Raw genomic sequence first — 25,970 nt, forward strand, 5'->3', positions numbered from 1 at the left:
ACCAACCTTGCGCCCTCAGAAAAAATTCCACATGATCACGGTATATGACCTTTTCAACCTATTACTGGATTTGGTTTGCCAATATTTTGTTGAGGATATTAGCATCTATGTTTACCAGGGTCATAGACCTATCATTTTTTTTTTCTTTGTAGTGTCTTTGTTTGGTTTTGGAATTAGGATAATGTTGGCTTCGTAAAATGAGCTTGGGAACCTTCTCTCTTTTTGAATTTTTTGGAATAGTTTGAGAAGGATAGGTGTTAATTCTTCTTTGAATGTCTGGTAAATTTCATGGTCCAGGCCTTCTGTTTGTTGGGAGTTTCTTGATTACTGCTTCAATCTCAGTAGTTGTAATCATTCTATTCAGATTATCTGATTCTTCTTGATTCAGTTTTGGAAAATTGTATGTGTTTGGGAATTTATCCATTTTGTCCTGATTATCTAATTTGTTGGCATATAGTTGTTCTTAATATTTTCTTACAATCTTTTGTATTTCTTTGGTGCCAGTTGTTACCATTCTATTCAGATTATCTGATTCTTCTTGATTCAGTTTTGGAAAATTGTATGTGTTTGGGAATTTATCCATTTTGTCCTGATTATCTAATTTGTTGGCATATAGTTGTTCTTAATATTTTCTTACAATCTTTTGTATTTCTTTGGTGCCAGTTGTTACTTTTATTTCTGATTTTATTTATTTGGGTCCTCTCCTTTTCTTTTTTCTTAGTGAGTCTAAAGACTTGTCAATCTTGTTTATGTTTTCAGAGAACCAGCTCTTGATTCTATTGATCTTTTGTATTTTTTTTAGACTCTACTTGGTTTATTTATGCTCTGATCTGTTTATTTCCTTCCTTCTACTCACTTTGGGCTTTGTTGGTTTTTTCAATTACCCTTAAGTGTAACGTTAGATTATGTATTTGAAATTTGTTTTGTTTTTTGAGATAAGCCTGTAATGCTATGAATTGCCCTATTAAGACTGCTTTCACTGTGTCTTACAGATTTTAGGTTTTTGTGTTCTGATTTTCATTTGTTTTAAGGTGTCTTTTGATTTCTTCTTTGATTATTAACCCATTTATTGTTTAGTGACATGTTATTTAGCCCCCAAGTCTTTGGTTCTTAGTTGGTTTTTTTTTTAAGATTTTATTTATTTATTTTTAGAGGAGAGGAAGGAAAGGAGAAAGAGAAACATTAATGTATAGTTGCCTCTTGCGCACCTCCTGCTGAGGACCTGACCTGCAACTCAGGCATGTGCCCTGATTGGGAATTGAACAAGCGACCCTTTGGTTCACAGGCCCGTGCTTAATCCACTGAGCTACACCAGCCAGGGCTGTTTTTTGTTTTTGTTTTTAATTGTAATTGATTTCTAGTTTCATACCACCATGTTTAGAGAAGATGCTTGTTATGATTTTAGTCCTCTTAAATTTACTGAGACTTGTTTTGTATCATACCATGTAGTTTATCCTAGAGAAAGTTTCAACTGCACTTGAAAAGAATGTATATTCTGCTTCTTTGGGGTAAAATGCTTTGAAGATCTCAATTAAATCCATCTTTTCTAATTTGTCATTTAAGGTTACCATTTTCTTGTTGATTTTCTGCTGGGAGATCTAGCCATTGATGTCAATAGGTGTTAAAATTCCCTACTATGACTGTATTACTGTCAGTCTCTACGTCATTCAAAATTTTCTTTACGTATTTAGGTGCTCCTCTTTTGGGTGCATAAATGTTTACAAGGGTTACTCTTGTAGCACTGCCCCCCTTTTTATTATGTAGTGTCCTTTGTGTCTTACTATAGCCTTTTGTTTTAAAGTCTATTTTGTTAGATATTAATATTGCTACCCCAGCTTTTTTTCATTTCCACTTGAATTATATCTTTCTTCATACCTTTACTTTTTAGTCGGTGTGTATCTTTCATTCTGAGGTGCGTCTCTTGTAGAAAGCATATATATGGGTCTTGTTTTCTTATCTATCCTGCTGTCTTTTGATTGGAGCATTTAAGCCATTTACATTAAAATGATTATTGATAGGGACCTATTTATTGCCATTGTATTCTTTTAACTATGTTCCTCTGTTTCTTTTGTCCTCCTCCTCCTTGCTTTCCTTCTTTGTGGGATCTTTAACATATTTTGTAATACTGGTTTGGTGGTAACAAATTCCTTTAGCTTTTTCATGTGTTCAAAGCTATTTCTTTTTAAATCTTAAATGATAGCCTGCTGGGCAAAGTTTTCTTGGTTTTAGGTCTTTGCTTTTCATCATTTTGAATATTTCGGGCAATTTCTATCCAGTCTGAAATGTTTCTTTTGAAAAATCAGCTGACAGTGTTATTAGAGCTCCCTTGTAAGTAACTAGCTGTCTTTTTCATGCAGCTTTTTTTTTAAAAAAAGATTTATTTATGTTTAGAGAGAAGGGAAGGGAGGGGGAAAGAGAGGGAGAGAAACATCAATGTGTGGTTGCCTCTCACATGCTCCCTACTGGGGACCTGGCCTGCAACCCAGGCATGTGCCCTGACTGGGAATTGACCCAGTGACCCTGTGGTTCACAGGCCATCATTCAATCTACTGAACCACACCAGCCAGGGCTCATGCAGCTTTTAACCTTTGTTTTCTTTGTTTTTAACCTTTGGCATTTTTAAAATGATGTGGATTGGTGTGAACCTCTTTGAGTCCATCTTGTTTGGGACACTGTGCTTTCTGGATGGTGTGTTTTTTTCCTTCACTGGGTTATGGACATTTTCATTCATTATTTCTTTAAATTGCTTTTAATCTCTTACTCTCTTTTCTCCTTCTGGTAGCACTATTACATGTGGGTGTTGTTATGTATCATGTGTTCCAAAGGTCACTTAAGCTATACTTATTTATTGTTTCTTTTTGCTGCTCTGATTAGGGTTTTTCTTTCCTACCTTGTCTTCCAAATCAGTGATTTGATCCTCTGCTTCATTCAACCTATGTTTTATTCCTTCCGTTATATTCTTCATTTTAAATATTGTAGTCTTCATTTATGATTGATCCTTTTTTATGGTTGCTATGTTCTTTTCATGTGGTTGAGCATCCTTATGACCATAACATTGAACTTTCTCTCTGATAAGTTGTCTCCATTTCATTTAGCTCTTTTTTGGGGAGATTTTTCTGTTCTTTTATTTGGGACCTGTTTCTCTGTCTCCCCATCGGTTGCCTTTTTGTGTTTGTTTCTATTTATTAGGCAGGTCTGCTATGACTCTTAGTCTTTCTAGGGTGGCCTTGGAGCAATCTCTTTGATCATCTGAATTGGGTGCTCCAGGAATTTTTTTTGTGTGGGTTTGGTGGACTCCTTTGTTGTAATTGAATCTCGATTGCTATTGGTCTGTTCGTGCCTGGGTTGACCCTCAGGCTGGCTGAGTAGGATGCTGAACCTTGACCATGGTATGTGAGTTGCTGTGCAGGTGCTGACGATGTGAAGCAGAGTTCCTCTTAGCATGGTTTGGTGCCTGCGGAGATCGCCCTTTGGATATGCTGCTTGTGAAGCTTATTGGATCCTTTTCTGCTATTGTCTAAAGCGGGCCACTGGGTGTTTTGGTTCTGGGCCTCTTGAGAGGCACTCTGGTGCACCCCAATGTCAGACCCTGTTTGTGACTGGCCCTTGGCAATTTGTTTGGAGCTACAAGTGACCCACACTTGTGTCTGCCTCTACTGGGCCAGGGTGTGCATGTGAAGGACAAAGCTGTGCATGAAAGTTGGCTCTTACCAGCACAAGGTTTGGGGGCAGGTCAACAAAATTCCCAAGGCTCCCTGATGAGATTCACTGCTGTCTGCCTTCACTTGCCAGCTTCCTGTTAGGGTCAGTCACTTTAAGAGCCTCTGGGTATACTCAGCAGTGAATAAGCTTCACTGAGTGGGTCGAGAGAGAGTCCAGAGTGTGGGGTTATTCCTTTCCCCCATGATGATGCCTCACAGAGGGGAGTGCTCCTACCAAGAAAGATGGTGTTTCCTGAATGGATGAATAACTCAGCTCCAGGATCCTGCCAGTTGTCCTTTGAGCTTCCTCCGGAGAGCCACAAACCCCAGACTCTAGTTTGTTCTGCCCTGTTTCCGCTGAAGCCCAGGCTGAGTGGCTTCGAATGAAATTGTGTGTGTTGGCCCTTTGAGAGGGTGCCTTTGTCTCTAGCAGACTCCTGCCCCTCTCTGGCAGAAAGAAACTCCCCTGCTTTTCACAGGCAGATTTTATATGGGCGCCTCTTCCCAGCTCTGGTTCTCTGGGCTGGAGTACCTGGTTTGGGGCTTAGATCCCATGCCTCTCAGGGGGAATCCCCTGCAATTGAGCTATCCTTCTGGAGCCACAGCTGCCACTCGCCAGCTCTGCCAGCTGCCGCCTCACCCGGTCCTCCAACCGCTGCCTTGCTGCACATCCTCTCTGCCCTGGCTGTTGATGTGGCTTTTTCTCTAAATACTTGATGATAAGACTTCTCTTTAGCTAGTCTTCACTTAGTTACTCAGGATGATTGTTCTATAATTTAATTGTAATTCCAGTTTTATCCTGGGAGTAGGTGAGTGTAACTTCCACCTACTCTGCTGCCATCTTGGATTGAGTGTTTCATTATTTAATTTTTAGTGAATTTATGAGGTTTGTATTATTCCCTGATTAGAAAGCTGGATTTGAAAGGTATACTCACATATTCTTATCTTCTTATTGTAGTATAATATTATCTTCCTGTAAGCACTTAGAATGTTGATTTCAATCCATAAAGTTCACATATTCAAAGCATAATAGGAATTTCATTATTTAGAAAATTGCTTTAATGTCAGTCACCTTGTAATGTGATTAAAAAATATTCTCTTACAGATCAAAGGGCTGATATTGGATGGATCTCGACAGATAATCCAAGAAGGTTTAAAAAGTGGCTTTCTTCATCCGCTTTCTGAAAAATTGGAGAAGTGTAGTGAGCCCATTGCTTTACCACTGGATACCTGCAGTTTGTCAGAATTATGTGAGATGGCAAAGCATATGCCTTCTCTGAATGAATTGGAACTTCTGACATTACAATTGATGGAAAATGATATGTCTGTTACAGAACAGGATTTATTTTTACGGCTTGTTGAAAACACCTCCAGCTTTACAAAAATCATTACTTTAATGGGACAGAAATACCTTGTGCCACCAAAAAGCTGTTTTCTTTTGTCTGACATTTCTTGTATGCACCCACTTCTGAATTGTGAGTAAATTATTATGTTTATTATTAGAAAAAATAATTTTTCTTTGGCCTCAGAAAGCAAGACTTTCTCTGAATAGGGCAAACACTGAATTTTCTCAGTTTAATTTTGCTTTTTAATTCAATTTTGAAATGTAGACATTCGGCTTTTTTAACCTCACTTGAGATATGTTTATTAATATTTAGTGAGAGAGAGGAAGGGGGAGGAGAGGTTATAAGACTGAAAGTTTATTTCATATAAAAAGTTTAAAAAATAAAGCAAAAACCCTGAGGTTTGAAAGGACCATATTAACATTCCTGTGAAGACTTACAGGGCATTTGAAATAATTAGTATCCAGGCCCTGGCTGGGTAGCTCAGTTGGTTAGAGCATTGTCCTGTTATGCCAAGGTTGCGGGTTTGATCCCCAGTCATGGCACATACAAGAAGCAGTCAATGAATGTGTAACTAAGTGGAGCAACAAATCAATGTTTTTCTCTTTCTCTGTTTCTCTTCCTCATCCCTGTAAAATCAATAAATTAAAAAAAAATCATTAGTGTCTACCTAAGTGAGTTGTAGTTATTTTCAATACTCTGTGTAAAAATAGTGGTAGGTGAAATCATGTTAAAATCCCAGCAGTACTAAATTAAAGGGGGAATCTCTTAATGTGTTTAGATAAATTATTCTGTTTGAATAAATGCCACAGATTCTTTGTTGCACTGCATTATATTTGTTTATGTAGTAAATGCATTCCAGTTTTGAAGAACATGTTGAGTTTTTAAAGTGATCACATATAGAAGGTAGTTTCTGAAAGTGTGTTTCTGTTCTTAGGTGGGAAAACATATGACGTCATTGTGATAGATCCACCGTGGCAGAACAAATCAGTTAAGAGAAGTAATAGGTAGGTATAAATAAGTTTTTTCTTAGATATATTTTCTAAAAGCCATTGTTTTTTGTACATTTTATTTATATATGCTAAAAGCATTAGTTTTTGACAGTTTGTCTCAAACTACTAAAACACTTTCATTTTAAAATTTTAATTTCCTTAAGTAGATAATTCTCTTCAATTAGAGCTATACAGGGATTAGCAAAAGTAGGTTTATAGTTGCGAGTATGCAAAACACAGAGTTTATTCTTGTATTATTTATTAATTATCGTGTTATTTATTTGTATTATAACTGTAAACCTACTTTTGCCCACCGCTGTATACAGGTGTAAGGAATTACTGAGGTTACTGACTGTGAACCAGTTCAGGGACATTTCTGTAACAGCAAAGGGCAACATTTTTCCCTTCTTTGACATCACCTTCTAAAGTTTAGAAATACTGTGTACCAAAATACATTGATAGATTTCCTTGATAATATGACCATTGCCCTAACTGCTGGCGGTAGTCTGTGTCATCCCTGTTAGGACTGGCCTTGTGAAGTGTGAGTGCGGGTGAGTGGGATGACCATCATTTGTGAAAAGGTGGTTTTTTCTCCCTTGCTTCTCATATTATATAGGTAAGTGTTAAATGCAAAAGCATCAGAGAGTCTAGTTTTGTAATATTCTTTGGTAATGTGTTCCAGTTTTCTCCAAGAATTATTTTTAAAAGTATATAGCTTAAATTTCATTTGCTTTTTATTTTAATGAAAAAAAAATTTTTTTTGCATCTTATTCTTGAATACTCTATAGAAGTTTTTTTTTTTTTTTTCAATCCTCACCTGAGGATATGTTCATTGACTTTATTTCATTTATTTTATGTTTTTTATCCTTACCCAAGGACATACTTACTGATTTTAGAGAGAGGGGAAGGGAGGGAGAGAAACATCAACATGAGAGAGAAATGACTATTGGTTGCTTCCCTTACATACCGTGACCTGTGATCGTACCCCAGCCTAGGCATGTGCTGTGACCTGGAATTGAACCCACAACCTTTTGGTGTATGGGATGATGCTCCAGCCAACTGAGTCTCCTGGGCAGGGCACTCAGTAGAAGTTTTAAAAAAGTGAACAAGTATTTGATCTTGTTAAAGCATTTTTGGGGAACAGATTTTTTATAATTTTGAATAATAGACTCCTTCATTTAAAACATTTTATGCCTGAACTGGTGTGGCTCAATTGTCTGGGTGTCGTCCCGTAAAACGAAAGGTCACTATTTGATTCTCCGCCATGGCATAAGCCTGGGTTGCAAGGTATGTCTCAGGTAGGGATGTGTCAGAGGCAACTGATCGATGCTTCTCTCTCACATCAGTGTTTCTCTCCCTCTCTTTTGCCCTCCCTTCCCCTCTCTCTAAAATAAATAAAGAAATAAACAAATAAATATTTTTAAAAATAAAGCATTGAACGATAGTTTTACAGAGCACATTTTGAAAGTTTTGGTTTTCTTGCCCATTTATCTGTGATCTCTTTATTGTGACAATTTACTGTATTGTTTCTTTCCATTAACTTTTGATTTAAAAACATTCCAAACTTTTCTTAGAAAAGTTGAAAGAATAGTACATCAATATCAGATTCCTTTCCTGCTAGATTTACCAGTTATTAATATTTTACCACATTTGTGTGTATTGTCTCTGTCCCCATTTCTGCTTTTTTATCTGATGTTGCAGATACTATAATTTCAACACAAATTTTTTAGCATTCATCTCATGAAAAACAAGGATGTTCTCTGACATAACTTCAATAGTATTATCAACCCAAGAAAGTTAATATTTATTTTACATATAGATTTCTCTAATTATTCTCCAGATTTTTTTATTCTCCAACTTTATGGCTATGAAATTTTTGGCTTTTTAGGTCCAAGAGCTAATCAAGGAACACTCATTGCACTTGATCTTTAAAAAAATTTTTTTTTTAACTTTACGTTTTTTTAATGTATTACAGTCTTCCAGTCATTTTTTGCCTTTAGGACATTGACTTTTGTTTTAAAAAAATTGTGGTCTGTTTATTATAGCTTTGACAAATGTGTTACTAAGACACCATCTGACCAGAAATATGTGACGTATACTCTGAAAATTATAAAATGTTTTTGAGGAAAATTAATGAGTTTTTTAAAATTTATTTTTAATTATATTTGACATACAATATTATATACTTTCAGGTGTGGAACATACTGATTAGACATTGATACACCTTATGTCGTGATCACCCCAATAAGTCTGGTATCCATTTGGCATCATACCTCGTTACTACAATATTACTGAGTATATTCCCTAGGCAAGGAGAGTCTTAATAAAAGAACATGCCACATATATAAACTGGAAGACTGAATATATAAAAAAATGTCTTTCCCTGAATGTCTAGGTTTTGTACAATCTCAAACATCATCTCAGAAGAGATTATTTCTGGTGAAAATAGACTAAAGTGATTTTGTAATTTAAATGGAAATGCAAAAGGCCAAAAATAGCCAATTAATAAACTTTAAGTACACTTGGTATATAATCTTAAATTGGTTATATTAGTTTCAGGTGTACTACATAGTGATTTGACCTTTTTTACCTTACAGTGTGGTCATGCTGATAATTCTAGTTATTATTGACTATATTCCCTTTTCCTTTTCACTCATCCTCCCATCTCCTCCCTTCAGGTAACCATCTCTTTCTTTGGTCTCTGTTTCTATGAGTCTTTTTGTCTTACTTGTTTTGTTTTGCTTTTTTAGATTCCACATATAAAGGAAACAATATGGTATTTGTCTTTCTCAGCCTGACTTATTTCACTTAGCAAAATACCCTCTAGATCCACTCATATTGCAAATGGCAAGATTTCATTCTTTTTTATTGCTGTGCAATATTCCATCGTGTGTGTATCACATCTTTATCCACTCCTCTATCGATGGACACCTGTGTTGCTTCCATGTCTTGGCTACTGTAAATAATGCTGCGATGAACATAGGGGTGCATATTTCTGTTCAAATTAGTGTTCTCATTTTCTTTAGATAAATACCCCGAAGTGGAATTGCTGGGTTGTATGGTATATCTGTTTTTAGTTTTCTCAGGGAATCTCTATACTGTTTTCCATAGGAGCTGTACCAGTTTACAGTCTCACCTAAAGGGTTCCCTTTTCTCCACATCCTCACCAACAACTTATTTGTTGACTTTTTGATAAAAGCCATCCTGACAGGTGTGAGGTGTTATCTCATTGTGGTTTTGGTTTGCATTTCCTTGATGACTAGTAATGTTGAGCATGTTTTCATATGTCTGTTGGCCATCTATATATCTTTTTTGGAGAAATGTTTTCTCATGTCCTTTGCCCATTTTTCTATCAGATTGTTTATTTTTTATTATTGAATTGTATGAGTTTCTTATACATTTTAGATATCAACCCAGATGAGATATATTATTTGTGAATATAATCTCTCTTTCAGTAGGTTTATTTTTGTTTCGTTGAAGGTTTCTTTCACTGTGCAGAAGCCTTTTAGTTTGATAAAGTCCCATTTGTTTACCTTTTGCTTTTGTTTCTCTTGCTCAAGGTGATGTATTCAAAAAGATATTACTCAGACTGATGTCAAATCATTTACTTCCTATGTTTTATTCTAGGATTTTCATGATTTCAGGCCTTACATTTAAGTCATTAACCCATTTTGAGTTTATTTTTGTAGCCAGTGAAATTTTGAAGGCATACGTCAAAGTTGAAAGACTTACACTACCAATTTGAAGACCAATTAAAAAAGCTACAACAACTAAGATTGCATTCTTATGTCAGGATAAACAGGTAGAACAATGACATGTAATAGGGAACAGAAATAAATTCTCACATATATAGCACAGTGGCCAGACAATCGCATATCCTACAAAATGTTCCCCCTGTATTTTCAGTATGCAACTGGCACCATTCATAGTTTCACAGTATTATTGACTGTATTCCCGATGCTGTACTTTACATCCCCATGACTATTTTGTAACCTCCAGTCTGTAATTCTCAGTGCCTTCACCTTTTCATCCAGTCCCCCAAACTCCCTCCACTCTGGCAACCATTAGTCTTTCCCTGTATCCATGAGTCTTTTTCTGTTTGTTTGTTCATTTATATTGTTCTTTAGATTCCACATATAAGTGAAATCATAAGGTAATTGTCTTTCTTTGACTGACCTGTTTCACTGAGCATAATACCCTCTATCTAGGTCCATTCATGCTGTTGCAAATTGTAAGATTGATACACTGACTTTTTTTTTAAGTGTCTGTGCCCCCTTGTTTGTAGATATCCCACAATTTGGAATTTTTGATTATTTCTTCATTATTAGAATTTGATTGAACCTTTTGGGAAGAATATAACATAGCTGATGTTGCATACTTTCTTTTTTAAAATTATATTTTATTGATTATGCTATTACAGTCATCCCAATTTTTCCCCTTTTGCTGCCCTCCACCGAGCACCTGCCACTCCCTCCGGTAATTCCCACACCAGTGTTCATGCATGTAGGTTCTTTGGCTGCTCCATTTACTATTCTGTACTTTACATCCCATGGCTATTCTGTAACTACCTATTTATTTGTACTTCTTAATGCCCCACCTCTTCACCCATTCCACCAACCCCCCTCCCATCTGGCAGCCATCAAAATGCTTTCTGTGTCTATGATTCTGTCTATCTTCGTGTTTGCTTAGTTTATTTTTTAGATTCAGTTATTGATAGATGATATTTATTGCCATATTATTGTTTATAGTTATGATCATCTTTTTCTTAGATAAGTCCCTTTAACATTTTATGTAATAATGATTTGGTGATGATGAATCCCTTTAGTTTTTTCTTGTGTGGGAAGCTCTTTCTCTGTTCTTGGATTCTAAATGATAGCTTTGCTGGGTAGAGAAATCTTGGCTGTAGGTCCCTACTTTTCATGCCTTTGAATATTTCTTGCCAGTCCCTTCTAGCCTGCAAAGTTTCTTTTGAGAAATCAGCTGACAGTTTTACGGAAACCGCTTTGCAGATAATTCTCTGCTTTTCTCTTGCTGCTTTTAAGATTCTCTCTTTATCTTCAACCTTTGGCACTTTAATTATGATGTGTCTTGCAGTGGACCTCTTCGCATTTATCTTGCTTGAGACTCTCTGTGCTTCCTGGACTCGCTTGTCTATTTCCTTCATCAATTTAGGGAAGTTTTCTTTCACTATTTTTTTCAAATAGTTTTCCATTGTCTTGCTCTTTATCTTCTCCTTCTGGCATCCCTATGAGGCAAATATGGGACCTCTTAAAGTTGTCCCTGTTTATACTGTCCTCATGTTTTTAATTCTTTTTTCTTCTTGTTCTGTGTGTTTTTTTTTTACTTCCTTGTGTTCCAAATTATTGATTTGATTCTTGGGTTCATCTACTCTACTGTTGTTTCCCTGTAAATTATTCTTTATTTCAATTAGTGTATCCTTTGTTTCTGACTGGATCTTTTTTATGTTGCTGAGGTCCTCACTAAGTTCCTTGAGCATCCTTATAACCAGTGTTTTGAACTCTGCATCTGATAGATTGCTTATCTCCATTTCATTTAGCTCTTTTTCTGCAGTTTTGATCTGTTCTTTCATTTGGGCCATGTTTCTTTGTGTCCTCATTTTGGCAGCCTCCCTGTGTTTGCTTCTGTGTAATAAGTAGAGCTGCACTGACTCCCTGTCTCAGTAGCATGGCCTAATATAGTGGGTGTCCTATAGGGTCCAGTGGCACAGCCCTCCCATCACCCAAGCTGGGTACTCGGGGTGTGCATTTTGTGTGGGCTGAGGACACCCTTCTCTTGTAGTTGAGCCTTAATTGCTGTTGGCAGATCAATGGGAGGGATTTACCCAGGCCAGTCAGCTGCAAGAATTGGCTGTAACCACTGACCACCATCCTCCTTCCTCAGTGGAGGATCAGCTGTGCAGCAGCAGAGTGGTGGTGCTCCACTGTGGTCTGTAGCTGTCCACTGGGTACATAGGCTCTGGGGTTTCCTGGGTGGTATGGGCCAAGGTCAGCCCCTAACTATGTTTTGCCCAGGGCCACTCTGCCTGAGTTACAAAGCAATTTGAGATGGCTGATATTTGTGCTGGGCAGATTCCCAAGTGAAGCCAACCTCTGAATCTAGGCTGACTGCTGCTAGTAATGGGCCTGGGGCTCCTTAGCAGGAGGTATGGGGGCTGGGGACTCACTGAGGCTGGCTGTTGCTTGTTTGAGAGGATCTAGGAAGTTGTGAAGTAGGCCTAGACCAGCTATTCATATTGAAAAGCAGCTTGGGTGGGCCTGTAAGTTGCATGGGACTGAGTCTCTAGGGATCTCCAGTGTTAGCTGGATTGTTGGAGTCTCAGATATAGTACCAACCTGCTGGCTCTGTGGCCGTGTTGGGGGAGGGTTCAGAAAAGGGACAATGGCCTCTACCTGCCTTTCTCTCTGGGAGAAAGCTGTCAGCCAGCTCTTGCCTTGATGCCAGACATTTCCGTTTCTCCCTGTATGCCACTGGTGCTTTTCAGGCTGCTACCCCAGTGCTAGGGCTCAGTGTAGTGAGTCTGAATAAGTCTGTGTATGGGATCTTTAAGAAGAATTGCTTGGTACTCCAGAAGTTTCTTCCATCAACTCAATCCCTGCTGGATTTTGCACCCAGAAGTAAAGGGGACTTACCTTCCTGGCACTGGAACCCTGGGCTGGGTGGCCTGGCTTGGGGCTATAACTCCTCACTCCCAAGATATCCCTCCCGATTTTTTTATCCACCACATGTTGTGAGACCAGCCCGTTCTGCATCAGCACCTCTCCTACCAGTCTGGTTGGCTGTGGTTCTTTAATTCCGTAGTTGTGAGACTTCCATTCAACTAGATTTCTGATGGTTCTGATTGATGGTTCTCTATTTTAGTTGTAATTTTGATGTGGTTGTGGGAGGAGGTGAGCGGTTTATCTATGCCTGCATCTTCCCCAGAAGCCTCCATACTTTGTATTGCAACACAAAGATGGAATTTGCTTAGTGATTTCCAGGAGATTACAACTAGAAAATGAAGTATGACTATTTCCTACTTCCCCTTCAATAATCAACCTAATTAAGTAAAATTAAGGCAATTAAAAAATCTGCAGTTATGGGGACCATCAAACTTCAAGGTTTTGACCTGTGTTCTTCATACTGTGGCAAACTTATCTTTTAAAATCATCATTTAGATTATAAAAAAATGCTAGTCTAGTGGGAGACCACTGGTCTAGATGGTAGGAAACTTGCATGCTTGAGATCAGAATTGCTTTATTTATTTATTTATTTAAGAAATACTTGTTGATCACTTCCTGACATCATACAGTTGCCATGTGTTAGAGTGGGATCCCAATGTTTATTGCATTTGGCCATTTGGATGTTATTTACTTTTTCCAGAGCAGCTATAATAGTAGAAGCCTCATTGTAGTCAAATGGGCAACAAAGGAGAGACAGCAGAAAGATAGCATAAGTACATACCAGTCCTTGGTTTAGCTAAAGACAGAAGGAGACCAGGTTGAGGGAAATTCCCTTCTTTTTTTCTCCTCTCTCCCTTCTTGCCTTTCTTTTTTTTATAATTGAAAAGTTTAAACATCTTTATAGGCTGATGGCAAGGAACTAGAGAGGCCAAAGTACTGAATGAAGGAGTAATTAGTATTACAAGATACTATAAGATGGGACTAGGAGAACACACCTGAAGGTACAAGCTTTAAATAGGTGAAGCCATGCCATTTTTCTTAAGAGGAAATGTGTAGAAATAGGTAAGTGAAGGAGCACCAAGGGGGAGAAGAAGGTTATATAGTTGAAGGAGTCTGGTGGCCTTTCTGTCAAGAGTGAATTTGGGCAAGGGGCTTGAAAAGAGATGAAAGTTTGTAGTAATTTACCAAGGGTAAATGAAAGAATTGAGTAGTTTTGAGAGCCTGCGAATGGATTTAATTGACTAAATTCTTTAGTTCTCTATTTTTCCCAGCCTGGTTTCCTCCATATGAAGTAGCTGAATTGTGTTGAAGTTTAATTGAATTTAAGTTTGTAGTTTTGCAGGAGATGTGGGGTGGGATGGGAGTAGGTGCTAGTGACAAGGAAATGAAGTGATTGATAGTCTGTGGGGAAGGAAGAAACTGATAGACTCAGTAAAGTGGAGGAATGGTACATTGACTAGATGGATTAATAAGGTCAAGGAATAGGTGAAGGATAGGGCATTATGGCTAGAGTTCGGTGTTTGTGGTTTCAGAGATGGAACAAGGATGAGTGATGGCAAGGTCTAGGTGATGGCGATTGGAATGGATTAATGAAGGGGGGAATGCCGTTGTATTTATTTAAGGGAAGAATAGTTGAAGTGTGTACACTATATAGATTTGTGCTTTGAAATTGCCTGGGATAATGGCAAGATTGATATTGGTGAGGTGGAGGGTCTCAGTGCTTACGTCCTCATTGGAGAGGACTTAAGTCCAAATATGGAGAGTGAAGATGAAATTGGTTCTGTAAGAAACATTAGAGCCCTGGCTGGTGTGGCTCAGTGGATTGAGTGCTGGCCTTTGAGCCAAAAGGTCACTGGTTCGATTCCCAGTCAGGGTACCTGCCTGGGTTGCAGGCCATGTCCCCAGCTGGGGGTTTGCTAGGGGCAACCAGTTGATGTATCTCTTGCACTTTGATGTTTCCCTCCCTCCTTTTCCCTCTCTCTAGAAATAAATAAATAAAATCTTAAAAAACCCCAAAAAGAAACAGTAGAGGCTAGCCTAGCTGTATAGCATACCTCTCAAATTGAAGGGAATTTTATTGAAAGGTGTATGAGTTGTATCCTGGAAGCAGCAGTTAGGGGAGCTAGGAGAATGCTGACCTCTCTTCGCCCCGTTGTGTGTACTGTGTGTTGGAGAAAGGGCCATGTTTTTCTGATTGAGTATTGTAGAGCAAGTATATTCTAGTGGTAAAAACTAGACTTCATACTATTAATGTGCAAGAGGTGCAAGACTGTAATTTTTAATTATTTTATTGTTTATGGTAATGAAAGCATGAGGGTTTCAGAGAACCCAGTGTAATTGATTGGGAAGAAAGAAAGAAGCAGGTTGATAGACTGAGAATTTGGTAGAATATTGAGACAGTAGTGTCAGGACTCACTGTGATGGGGTCCCTGTGTGGTGTACAGATTATGAAAACCAAACAATTATGGTAAAAAACACATTGTAAATACTAGTAAAATTACTGAAATATAATATACTTAGAAATGATAAAGAAATAGAGCCTGACAATTTTAAACAATAAAAACAAAAAATGAAGTTATTTCTGACTTGCATGGAATAATTTGTCCACTGGATGTCACTGTGGCCTCATATTTAGTAAAATAAATACCTATGGGGGCTTTGTGTTTGTGGACTCAATATTATACAGATCTTCTTCATGCTTATTTTTCTTTTTTTCAGCAAATTTTGCTAATTTTTTTCTGTTTATTTTTAGGTATAGTTATTTATCACCACTACAAATAAAGCAGATACCTATCCCTAAACTGGCTGCTCCAAACTGTCTTGTTATTACTTGGGTGACTAATAGACAGACACACCTACGTTTTGTAAAGGAAGAACTTTATCCTTCATGGTCTGTGGAGACAGTTGCTGAATGGCACTGGTTAAAAGTAAGTTCAGAAGTTAACTTTTTTGTTAATATAGTGTGACTTACTAAGTCACATGAAAGTAGCATTTACTATTTAACTCTAAACATGTCACTGCTCCACTCCTTCAACATGGAGTACTTTTACTTTGCTGCTAAATACTTTAATCTTTTTATTCATAAGGCTTTTGTAACAGAGTTCCAAACCGCTGGCCTTAGTAAATCACTCAAGAAAGACATCAGGATGACATTTTAAAAAGCTCTGATGTCTGTAGTTTAAAAAAAAACTACAGGGAATCTGTCCATCTCTAAACATGGAGGTAACCTTACCCTTCATCTTGTTCCTCTTTATACATCCACAATTTTAGTCACCCTTTTTGACTTATTTCCTTTTTTCTTTCTTTTTCTTGTGTCGCTGGAGATTGGAGGGAGAATAGCAAAGTAAACCACTGTGGAAGAGGTGAGAAGGGCGGTGCTCGAACCAAGAACTTTCCATCCTTTAAATCTTAACTTAGGTCCTTCAATGCCTTATGACCTGCTTGCTTATTCTGGAAAGAAATGATTGCAACTCTCAAATTGGTTGAATGATCTTCTTATCTGTGCTTGCTATAATCATACCAAAAAAATTCATAAAATTTAAGTTATCAGTTCAGAGTTCACTGGATATCCTTTTAAAGATACATTTTTTTACTTAGATGAATTGCACAAAAGCCCTCCTAAATTTTAAAAAGATAAGCCAATTATTATTAATTGAATATTTAATATTTATGTAGTTGGTATAGTCATGTTAGATACAGGAGAGTTCTGTTTTTACGTGCTTTGTTTTTACTTTATGGTCTGCTGGAATGTCTTATAAAAGCTGTGTACATTATTTTTTGTGCCTATTTTATGGGACTTGGAAAACAAACATTAAAAGTTACATCTTTGCTGTCATGGCGTATTTGGGCTTAGCTTTGGTAGGTTGGGTAAGAGGACTATGACAGGAATATAAAACCCCATTCCACCCTGGCCATTATGACAGTTCTTTAAATAGTCAGAGCCAAAGCCAGGAAAAGTTAACCTTCTGAAATTAAAACCAGTGAAATGTTAATACGTAAAAATTTAGATTATTCAGTTGGAGTAATAAACAGTTGTGAGAGATGGTATGGTAATACCAGAGTTTAAAACAAAAATACAATGTATTATATGAAACACTATTAGGTGTAATTATACATATTGTTATAACAGAAGAAGTAATCTGCATTGAGTATTAAAAAAATCCAGAGACTGAGAATTTCCAACATTTTTGCATACTGGGACTGTGTGGTAGATGTACTGTCTCTCATGGGCCCTAGAGGTGATAAAAGGATTTTACTGCTTTTGATTTTTAGGTACTTTGATATGGGGTTAAAGGCTGCATAGATAAAAGACATGAGGGGGGACCCAAAACATATGGAATTTATTTATAAAAAGTTGTGTATTTATTCTTACATGTTTAAACATCAGTTACCTTCAAAGTACTCTCCATTTGATGCAACACACCTATCACGACTGTTTTTCCCACGGCTCAAAACAGTTTTTGAACTTGTCGATTTTGATGACTTTTAGTGCTTCTGCTGTTTTTTGTTTCACATTTTCCACATTGGCAAAGTGTTTCCTTTTGAGGGCTTTTTTATCTGGGGAAACAAAAAATGTCTCTTGGGGTGAGATTGGGTGAATGGGGACGGTGGGGCATTGGAGTCATGCCATTTGTGGTCAAAAACTGCTGAACACTCTGTAATTTACAAGCACACTCAGGTAAATTACCCATCATGAAACAGGCAAATGTGTCAAAGAGTCTTCAAAAAAATTCACTGAAGCTGAATGTGGCCTCTTGCAACAATACCAGCTGGCACAGTGATGCAGATGGGTTCCGAGAAGGAACACTCATGTAGTGGGGGAAGCCTGTACTACAGTAGGCCTACCCTCCAGAAGATAATTCCACCCCCCCCACATATGGATATTCTGATAACAAAAATGTATATCTTCATAGTTAATTAATGAATTGATAGTCTTATTATAAACTGTGTTTTGAATTCGATTAGCTTGAGTCTTTGAGAGTCAGATCCCTCCAGGGTGAAATGACAAAATTGATATCTGGATTTATAATGCCAAAGGGTTGGACTATTATCTATCTCATCAATCTCTAAGTTTCTTTCATTATTAATTTTAGTTCTGACTGTATTTAATGACACTCTTTCCTATAAATAAAAGAAAATATTATAACCTACTTAGTCACATTGCCAGTAATCATTAAATATTATTTGAATGAATGAATAAATGAGTTAATGATGGCATGGTTTCCAGGAATAAATATTAATGAAAAATAGAGATTTTTTATGCAGAATGACAAAGTGATATTTAAAATATATTTAGTCCCTTATAGCAGCTCTGTCCAATATGGTAGTTACTGTGTGGCTCCAAACTGAGATGAGGTATTAAGTGTAAAATATTAGATTTTGAAGGCTTATTATGAAAGCAAAAATATAACATATCAATAATTTTTGAATTGATTACATATTGAATGATAATACTTTAGATATGTTAAATTAAATTGAAGATATAATTAAAATCAATTTCACTGCATTTTTTACTCTTTTTAATGTTGCTACTAGAAAATTTAAATTACATATGTGGCTTGAATTTGTGGCTCACATTATATTTATTGGACAGCACTAGCCTGGAGGTTTAATAATTTCTTTTTCTTTGGTGGAAATTATAGGGGGAAAAAACGCTTTCTGGGATATTTACAGGTTTTTTTTCTTTTTGATTCCTTCCTATCAGATAACCAATTCAGGAGAGTTTGTATTCCCATTAGATTCTCCACACAAAAAGCCTTATGAATGTCTTATACTGGGGAGATTTCAAGAAAAAACTGCTTTACCATTAAGGTAGGAAAGGTGATTTTTTCAAAATTATATAAATGTATTAATTTTTAGGTTTTTCAAAATTATTAACAAAATGATCATTGATTTTCCTTAATTTTTACATTTTTGAAAATCTAAAAGTGTCCCATCCCAGAAAAGTGTGAGTGGTATGGCACATGAAATTTTCTAATATTTTTTGTGTTATCTAGTATGTAATTGTCATTATTATTGAAAAGGAAATTATTGGAAATGTCTCAATACTTAAATTGTTGATGTCCATTATTGTTTTTATTAAATTATTTTAAATTCAGATGTTATTTGAAAGGTGAAAAAAGTTAAGGAAACTATAGCTTATATATAAGAATGTTCTTTAAAATATAATTTACTTTGTTGTTCTGTTTCAATTAGGAATGTGCTTCCCATTCCAGATCACAAGTTAATTGTCAGTGTGCCCTGTACTCTTCATTCACATAAGCCACCTCTTACTGGTATGTTTTTATAAATAGAATTGTTATAACTTCTGTCAAATTGAAAAAAGGATTGAATTTAGTATTTGAATAGTCTTGAGATTTAGGAATTAGATCAGATATGTTATTTTAATTAATATTCAAAAATTTTATAACAATTTGTGAGTAGGTTAGGGTTTTTTTGTTGTGTGTGTGTGTATGTGTGTGTTTTTCTGCAAAAAGATTTACTGTTTTCATTTGGTCCATGGCTTGGGAAAAGGCTCTATTGAGGGGGTTAAAAAGCTGCCTAGTGGCTGCAGGGAGAGGCTCAGGCAGAAAACCTGACACCAGGGTGTTGCAGATGGGCCATTAAATGTCACCAGGCTCAGAAGGCTCCTTTGTGCTCCAGGGTGAGCCTTTTGAAGAGATGCTTGTACCATGACTGGTGTGGCTCAGTGGATTGAGCATGGTTCAAGTCCAGTCAGGGCACATGCCTGGGTCGTGGGCCAGGTCCCCAGTTGGGGGCATGCAAGAGGCAACCAATTGATGTTTCTTTCACACACAGATTTTTCTGTCTTCTTCTCTCCCTGTCTTCCCTTCTCTCTGAAAATAAATAAATAAAATCCTAAATTAAAAAAAAAAAGTACTCTCTCATCCCAGCCTGGGTGCTGGCCCGCCTGTAGAGGTTAGTCTGTTCCCATCTTCTTGATGAGTTTTACTTCCTCATCTAGAAAGTAGCTCTCCAAGAAAGCACAGAGAAAGCACAGGGGGTCTTTGCCAGCAGAACCCAGGGCATGCAGATTCGAAAAGGGCCTGGGTCAGGTTCTTCTCAAGGGCCATGGCAGCTTCCATGGTATCCACTTTTCTTGGGACAGCTTCTGCATGTCCTGGAATAGGGCTCTGCCAGCCTGCTGGGTTTGCATCTTTAAGAGATACATGGCCAACTTGTGGAATAAGTGGCCTCACACCCTCCAGAGCCATATTGTTGTGGTGGGAATTGAAGCAAGAGAGAGGCAGGTGTAGGAGGCCGACAGATGCAGGTCAACCAGGCAGCTGATGGTGGCCTCTACCTGGGTACAGTAATTTTGATGAATCTGAGAGCTTGTGCTTGGTGGTCAGTAGGAGCTAACCGTGAAAAATGATGTTTGCTGGTCCTGGAGGCTGAGAGTGGAAAGGAGGTTGGAGGGTGGTCATGCAGCTGGAAGAAGGGGAGTCCCCTGCTCTGTTCCATCTAAATGTTATTAAGGCAAGATACAGATTAGTTTTCTATTACCTCAGCCTCTCCTCTTAAACCATTTTTTTAGGTTCTCTTTACTAGTGGTTGCTACGCCATCACTGGCCTGGACAGAATAAAGGCTAATGGGGCCTCTGAGGAATGCAGTTCATCTAGGAGCTTGATTTTACTACTAGGGCTATGTCCTTTGCTTGTTCTAAATCCAGAAACTCAGAAGAGCGGTCAGAGATAAAGTTAGAATTCCTTTGTTGCTGGAGACTCTCGGGATTTTACGTTGAGATAGTGTTGCTTTTCTGAATCACTAGAAATGTAATTGCTGCAGCCTGCAATTCTTACTAGTCTGTTTTTTTTAATGTATGTGAATATTTATCTATTTATTTTTTAAATCTTTTTAAAAATTGTTGTTCAGTTACAGTTGTCCCCATTTCCCCCCCATTACTCTCCCCTGCCCTTCCCACCCTCTACCTTCCACATTCAATCCTTCGTCCCTGACCCCCCTCGTTGTCTTTGTCCATGGGCCCTTTATACAAATTCCTTGACTTGACCCTTCCCCTTCTTTCCCCCGTTATCCCCTCCCCCCTCCCTTCTGGTCACTGTCAATTTGTTCTTTGTTTCCATGTCTCTGGTTCTGTTTTGCTTGCTTGTTAGTATAATGTTCATTATTCAATGAAACTAAGCAGCAAGGAATAGTGGAAAGTTTCCGTTTTGGAGATTTGAATGGCATGAGTTTGAATCCTGGCTCTATTCCTTGAGATACTGTAATTGTTTTCCACCTGAAAGTCCTCATTTAAATAGGAATAATATATTTAATCTTTCATATTTGTGATGATTGGTTATATTTGAAATTCTGTAGCAGATAGTAGAAGCTCATGAATACTAAATTTGTAGTGAGAGTTAAAACATAGAATCTAAGTCCTTGAGAGATACTGAATTTGATTTGCAAAGTTTACTATTCAAATAATTTCTTCAGTAATATATATTTCATTAATTTGGTAATCCTTGCTTTAAAATCCTCAAACTTTTCAAGTTGTCACTTAGGAAAACTATAGGCTGCCATCCTATCATATTATTTTGCATAAAATGGTATAGTTTATGAGCTAGAATATGTGAGAAAGTGAATAAAAATTGAATTTTTATTGATAGTGCTTAAGCATTCAGTTATCTTACATTGGTTATGGAGAAGGAACATTATAGTGTTACTTCATTTGAGAAATATTCAGATGTCTACTGGATGGTTAATTCTTATAAGGACTCTCAGTGAATAATCACCTTTAAACTTTGTACTGCCATAGATTCTTTAATGCATTAAATATGTGACTTAAATGAAAGGTGAGATTGTATTGTTCTTTGAGAAAAAGTTGTTTGGCACAAATTATACTTGATGGAGGAAATTTAAATTGGATTCTTCTCATTTAAAGTTTCTTTATCAGTCAGTGAGTACCAAAGCTTAGTTTAGTGTTTGCCTTAGGGCTTTTTTTAAACTAAATTTCAAAAATCCAAAGGTCAAGACCCATAACCTTTTATTCTTAAATGATAATTAAACTATTTATAAATTACTTCTAAAAAGAATAAAATTATGTTCAAAGGTTAGTTTTAAGAGAGAGAGTTTTAAACTATTGAAAACTATTAGTCTATTATTACTACTAATAAAAATTAGTATTCCGACACAGTTCTGCCACATTCCCAGTAGAGAGCACCACAAGCATGTTTTTAAGATTGGCCATTTAAAAACAAAAGTTAGACTCTTTTGGGGAAAAAAAATTACATTACTCCATGTATGTAGTCCATATGCTTTGGGTAAGTAATGGCAAACAAGAAATATTTATAATTGTTTATTTTTGAGGTCATGTTATTAAATAGCAAGTGCATGTACTTTATGTGTGGAGCCGTACAAATCAAAGCTACCAGAAAACAATTTTCAAACTTCTGCCATATATTTGACTCTGAGCTCATAACTCTAGGAACTGGGGTGATGCGTGTTCTGTATAGTGCTTGGAACTTTTATATGTAAATGCTTCTTAAACTGCAAATTCAGAAAATGAAATATTCTCTTTTGCTTCTGGAAACACCAAAATTGTTTCAAAAAGTTATAACTTGTTATTTCTGCTGCAAAATATAAAAAAAGATATCTCATTCCAAATGATACATTTACTCTATTTTTAAGTTTTGAAGTTTGCTTCTCAGATTGAAAGATAAGTTATCAATAGCTGCGGCTTACAACCTAACATTATAAATGTATATGCTTGTTTAAATATTTAATAGGAAAATTATGAAATAAAAGTATTTGAATCAAACTTTATTTTTTATATTTACTTTAGAGGAATTTCCACTCCTCTTTTACTACTTTACTTACTAACAGTTTTCATTTGAGGAGTAAAACATAGTTTGCTGAGATTCTATACTATTTGAGTGACTTCGTTCCCAGCCCTGCTCCTTGTTCCCAGAGCAAAAGGGGAATGACTGGCTGTGCATGGATTATTTCCTCTCTGCTGGGTATAGTGCCGCATGTTACTTAATTATCTAAGTATGAATTGTACATGTTATACAGATTTAAACTTATGTATTTGCATTAAAAAAAATTAAAATAGAATTGATATATTAGTTTTAGCTGTATGACATAATAATTCAATATGTGTATATACAGATGGTCCCCAACTTAGAAAAGTTACTGTTTGACTTTGCAATGGTGCCAAAGAGATACACATTCAGTTGAAACCATACTTTGAATTTCAAATTTTGATCTTTTCCTGGGCTAATGATACGCAGCACCATACTCTCATGATGCTGGGCTGCAGTAGTGAACCACCACTCCCAGTCAACCACCCAGTCCCCAGGCGAACAGTCAGTGTAAACCTACTGTGCATGTATTGTGTTAGATAATGTTGCCCAACTGTAGGCTCATGTGAGTATTCTGAACATGTTTAAGGTAGGCTGTGCTCAGCTGTAATATTCGCTAGTTAGGTGTATTAAATGCATTTTTGACCTATGATATTTTCAACTTGTGATGGGTTATCAGACATAACGATCGTAAGTGGAGCATCTATTGCAAAATGATCACCAACAGTAAGCCTAGTTAATATCCATCCCCACACAGAGTTATACACTTTTTTCTTATGATAAAACTTTTAAGATCTTGCATTTACTTAAAGATTAATATTTAAAATTACTAAGAATAAAACATTTTTTATTAATTTGCCTTTATTTCTTTTGCTTTGTTTTGAAATTAAACAAACATTTAACATAACACTGTATAAGACTATTCCTTGATTTTCTATTTTTGTCAACTAGAAAGAAAAATCATGCGGGAATGTGTTACATTGAGAAAGTAAGAGATAAGTGGGTTTAGGCTGTATATATTTTTCTATTCTAGGTACGTGGTCATTTTTTCTATCAGATTGTGAACTCTGAGAAAACATGGATATGTTACATCCCATAGCACTGATTGTAGTGGATGCTCAGAATGATAAACATTTTTGACAGGTTGACTCTATTTTAGACTCCAGTTTAAAGTACCAAAATAGAGTTGCTAACATCTTTGTACTGAAAAACTGAACAAATAAGCAAAAACAAAGAACTTGGGTTCCTTATGACCTTAGCCAACATTAAAAGTAAATTGAGGATGGTAGGACATTAAATTCATGGGGGAAAAAATGGAAAAATGACGTAGGGTTATTGTCCTCTAAGACTATGGGGAAATCTTTCTAAGTTCAGTAACATTCAGTTACATACTTATGGAAGGACTAGAAGTCTTCGTATCACTGACATCTAGAAGCTAGCAAAACCCAAATTTGAATTCAGTTGACTTATAGACAATACTTTTAATTCTTTGATTTTTGATGAACAGGACCAGTAGTTTCAGAAAAATAAGTATTTTGCTGTGAGAGCAATTGAAGAATATTATAAAACAGAAACATTGTCATATACTGTCTTTTACACTTTACCTACATCAAGTATTCCTAAAGAACCCTTTTTATCCCTAAAGAGAATTGGATAGATTTCCACCAAGCTCAATTTTGTATAGCAATTAAGATTATACAAAGGTTGGCAAAAGTAGGTTTACAGTTCATGTGGGAAATAAACATTCAGGTTACTATTATTTACATTATTGTAGTCTACTCTCAACTGTAAACCTACTTTTTCCACCCCTGTAGTTTACCTATCTAGTGACTTTTCAACCCTAAATTGTTAATTTCACGCCCAGTTTCTGTAATTGATTAATATAGCTAATTTAGCAACATGATCAAGGTTAAATTGACTGAAATATTTGTCATCCAGATGAGCATGTACTTAAAAAATAAGGCTTCTATGGTATTCTTTTCTTTTTGTTGGTGCCAACCACAGCTTTTTAGCCAATATATATGAGGTAGCTTTTTTCCAACAAGATACATTTTTCAATATTAATACATTGAATAAGGAATACTTAACTGCGGAAGTAATATGATAAAGTTCTAGGCAAATAAACATCTATAATTTGGAAGTGAAGGGATGTTCTTACTACTACCAATTTATAGCGAAGGGCACATATTTATTTGTTAGTTATATGTTCTGAATATTTATATCTGTGTCAAACTCTTCATTTACTGTACTTTCACTAAAGTATATGCAGAGACATTTTATCTTAGTTTTTTAAGTGGGTTTTCTTTGTATTGTTGCTATAGACTTTTTTCATGCATGGATTACATTTATTAAAAAATAAATTAAGTTTGTACTCAGGAGATACGGCAGCAGTATTGGAAAACTGAAAAGTCATCTGTGTGGGTGTTAAAATCCTCATTTCTCATCTACAAATGAAAACTGATAAATCAGGCCTACTGAAAGTTCTCATGGTGGTGTTCCCAATCTCGAGGGTACTTATTTCAAATGACTTTCTACCTATAAATAGTAAAGCCTGTGACAGAACCCTTGAAATTAATTTGCTGTCCTTTTTTATTTAAGGAAATATTTTTACTTTTCTACTCTTAACTGCTGAAAGGATATTGATTCCTTTCTTTAATAATAATTTTTGTGTTTTTTCTCTTTTTTTGGACAGAGGTTTTAAAAGACTATATCAAGCCAGATGGGGAATATTTAGAATTGTTTGCTCGAAATTTACAGCCGGGTTGGACTAGTTGGGGCAATGAAGTTCTCAAATTTCAACACATGGATTATTTTATTGCCCTGGAGTCTAGAAGCTGACTGTGATGGGCATGGACAATCGGGGAAGATTGACTGTGGGGTTTGGTGGGGGGGTAGTAGGAGTGAGCAGTGGGGAAAAAGTGGGATAACTGTAACTGAACAACAATAAAAAAAATAATAAAGTTGTGATTTTTTGCAGTTTTTATTCATCCCTCTCCCTTCGTTATAACTGATTTTTCCTTTTATTACCAACCAGTAGCTTAGAAATGTAAACACGACTTGGTTGTTCAGCAAAATGGCCAGAAGTGTCTAGCCTTCATGTAAATTTGAGATGAGTTTTACTTCAGTTGCTCTAGTGTTGCACATTATGCTGGGTTCATTACACACAAAGATGTAAGCCTTTAGAAAGATGGCAAGACTTTGTTATTGAAAAAGTCACAAAGTCTGCACTGTGGACCAGAGGTCATAATTCTACCTATGGGTGTGTTTTGTTTGGCCCAGTTGATGTCATAATATTTGAATCATCATTCTAAAAAATCTTGAAATTTCATATAAAAGTCCAGATTTCTGCTCCTCTTTAAACTGAAGATGCTCTGCCTACCCTTTGACATGTATTCTTCCTAGCGTCAATCTGTAGGACTCAGTGGTGGCAGCTCTTTTGGGTGGGGCCAT

At 36.4% G+C, this 25,970-nt stretch overlaps 1 protein-coding gene across 1 annotated transcript in view; it reads left to right on the plus strand.

The window, feature by feature from the left end:
- METTL4 (methyltransferase 4, N6-adenosine) overlaps positions 1 to 25,453 on the plus strand; it is a 41,522-nt gene extending 16,069 nt beyond the window's left edge. The window contains exons 4-9 of the mRNA XM_024580673.4: positions 4,807 to 5,176; positions 5,982 to 6,051; positions 15,469 to 15,643; positions 18,421 to 18,527; positions 18,912 to 18,991; positions 25,213 to 25,453. Coding sequence (XP_024436441.2) covers positions 4,807 to 5,176; positions 5,982 to 6,051; positions 15,469 to 15,643; positions 18,421 to 18,527; positions 18,912 to 18,991; positions 25,213 to 25,358 — 948 coding nt within the window. The 3' untranslated portion in view covers positions 25,359 to 25,453. The remainder of the gene's footprint in view (positions 1 to 4,806; positions 5,177 to 5,981; positions 6,052 to 15,468; positions 15,644 to 18,420; positions 18,528 to 18,911; positions 18,992 to 25,212) is intronic.
- The last annotated feature ends 517 nt before the right edge of the window (positions 25,454 to 25,970 follow it).

This window comes from Desmodus rotundus, chromosome 10 (assembly GCF_022682495.2).
Source record: "Desmodus rotundus isolate HL8 chromosome 10, HLdesRot8A.1, whole genome shotgun sequence".
Classification (NCBI taxonomy): domain Eukaryota; kingdom Metazoa; phylum Chordata; class Mammalia; order Chiroptera; family Phyllostomidae; genus Desmodus; species Desmodus rotundus.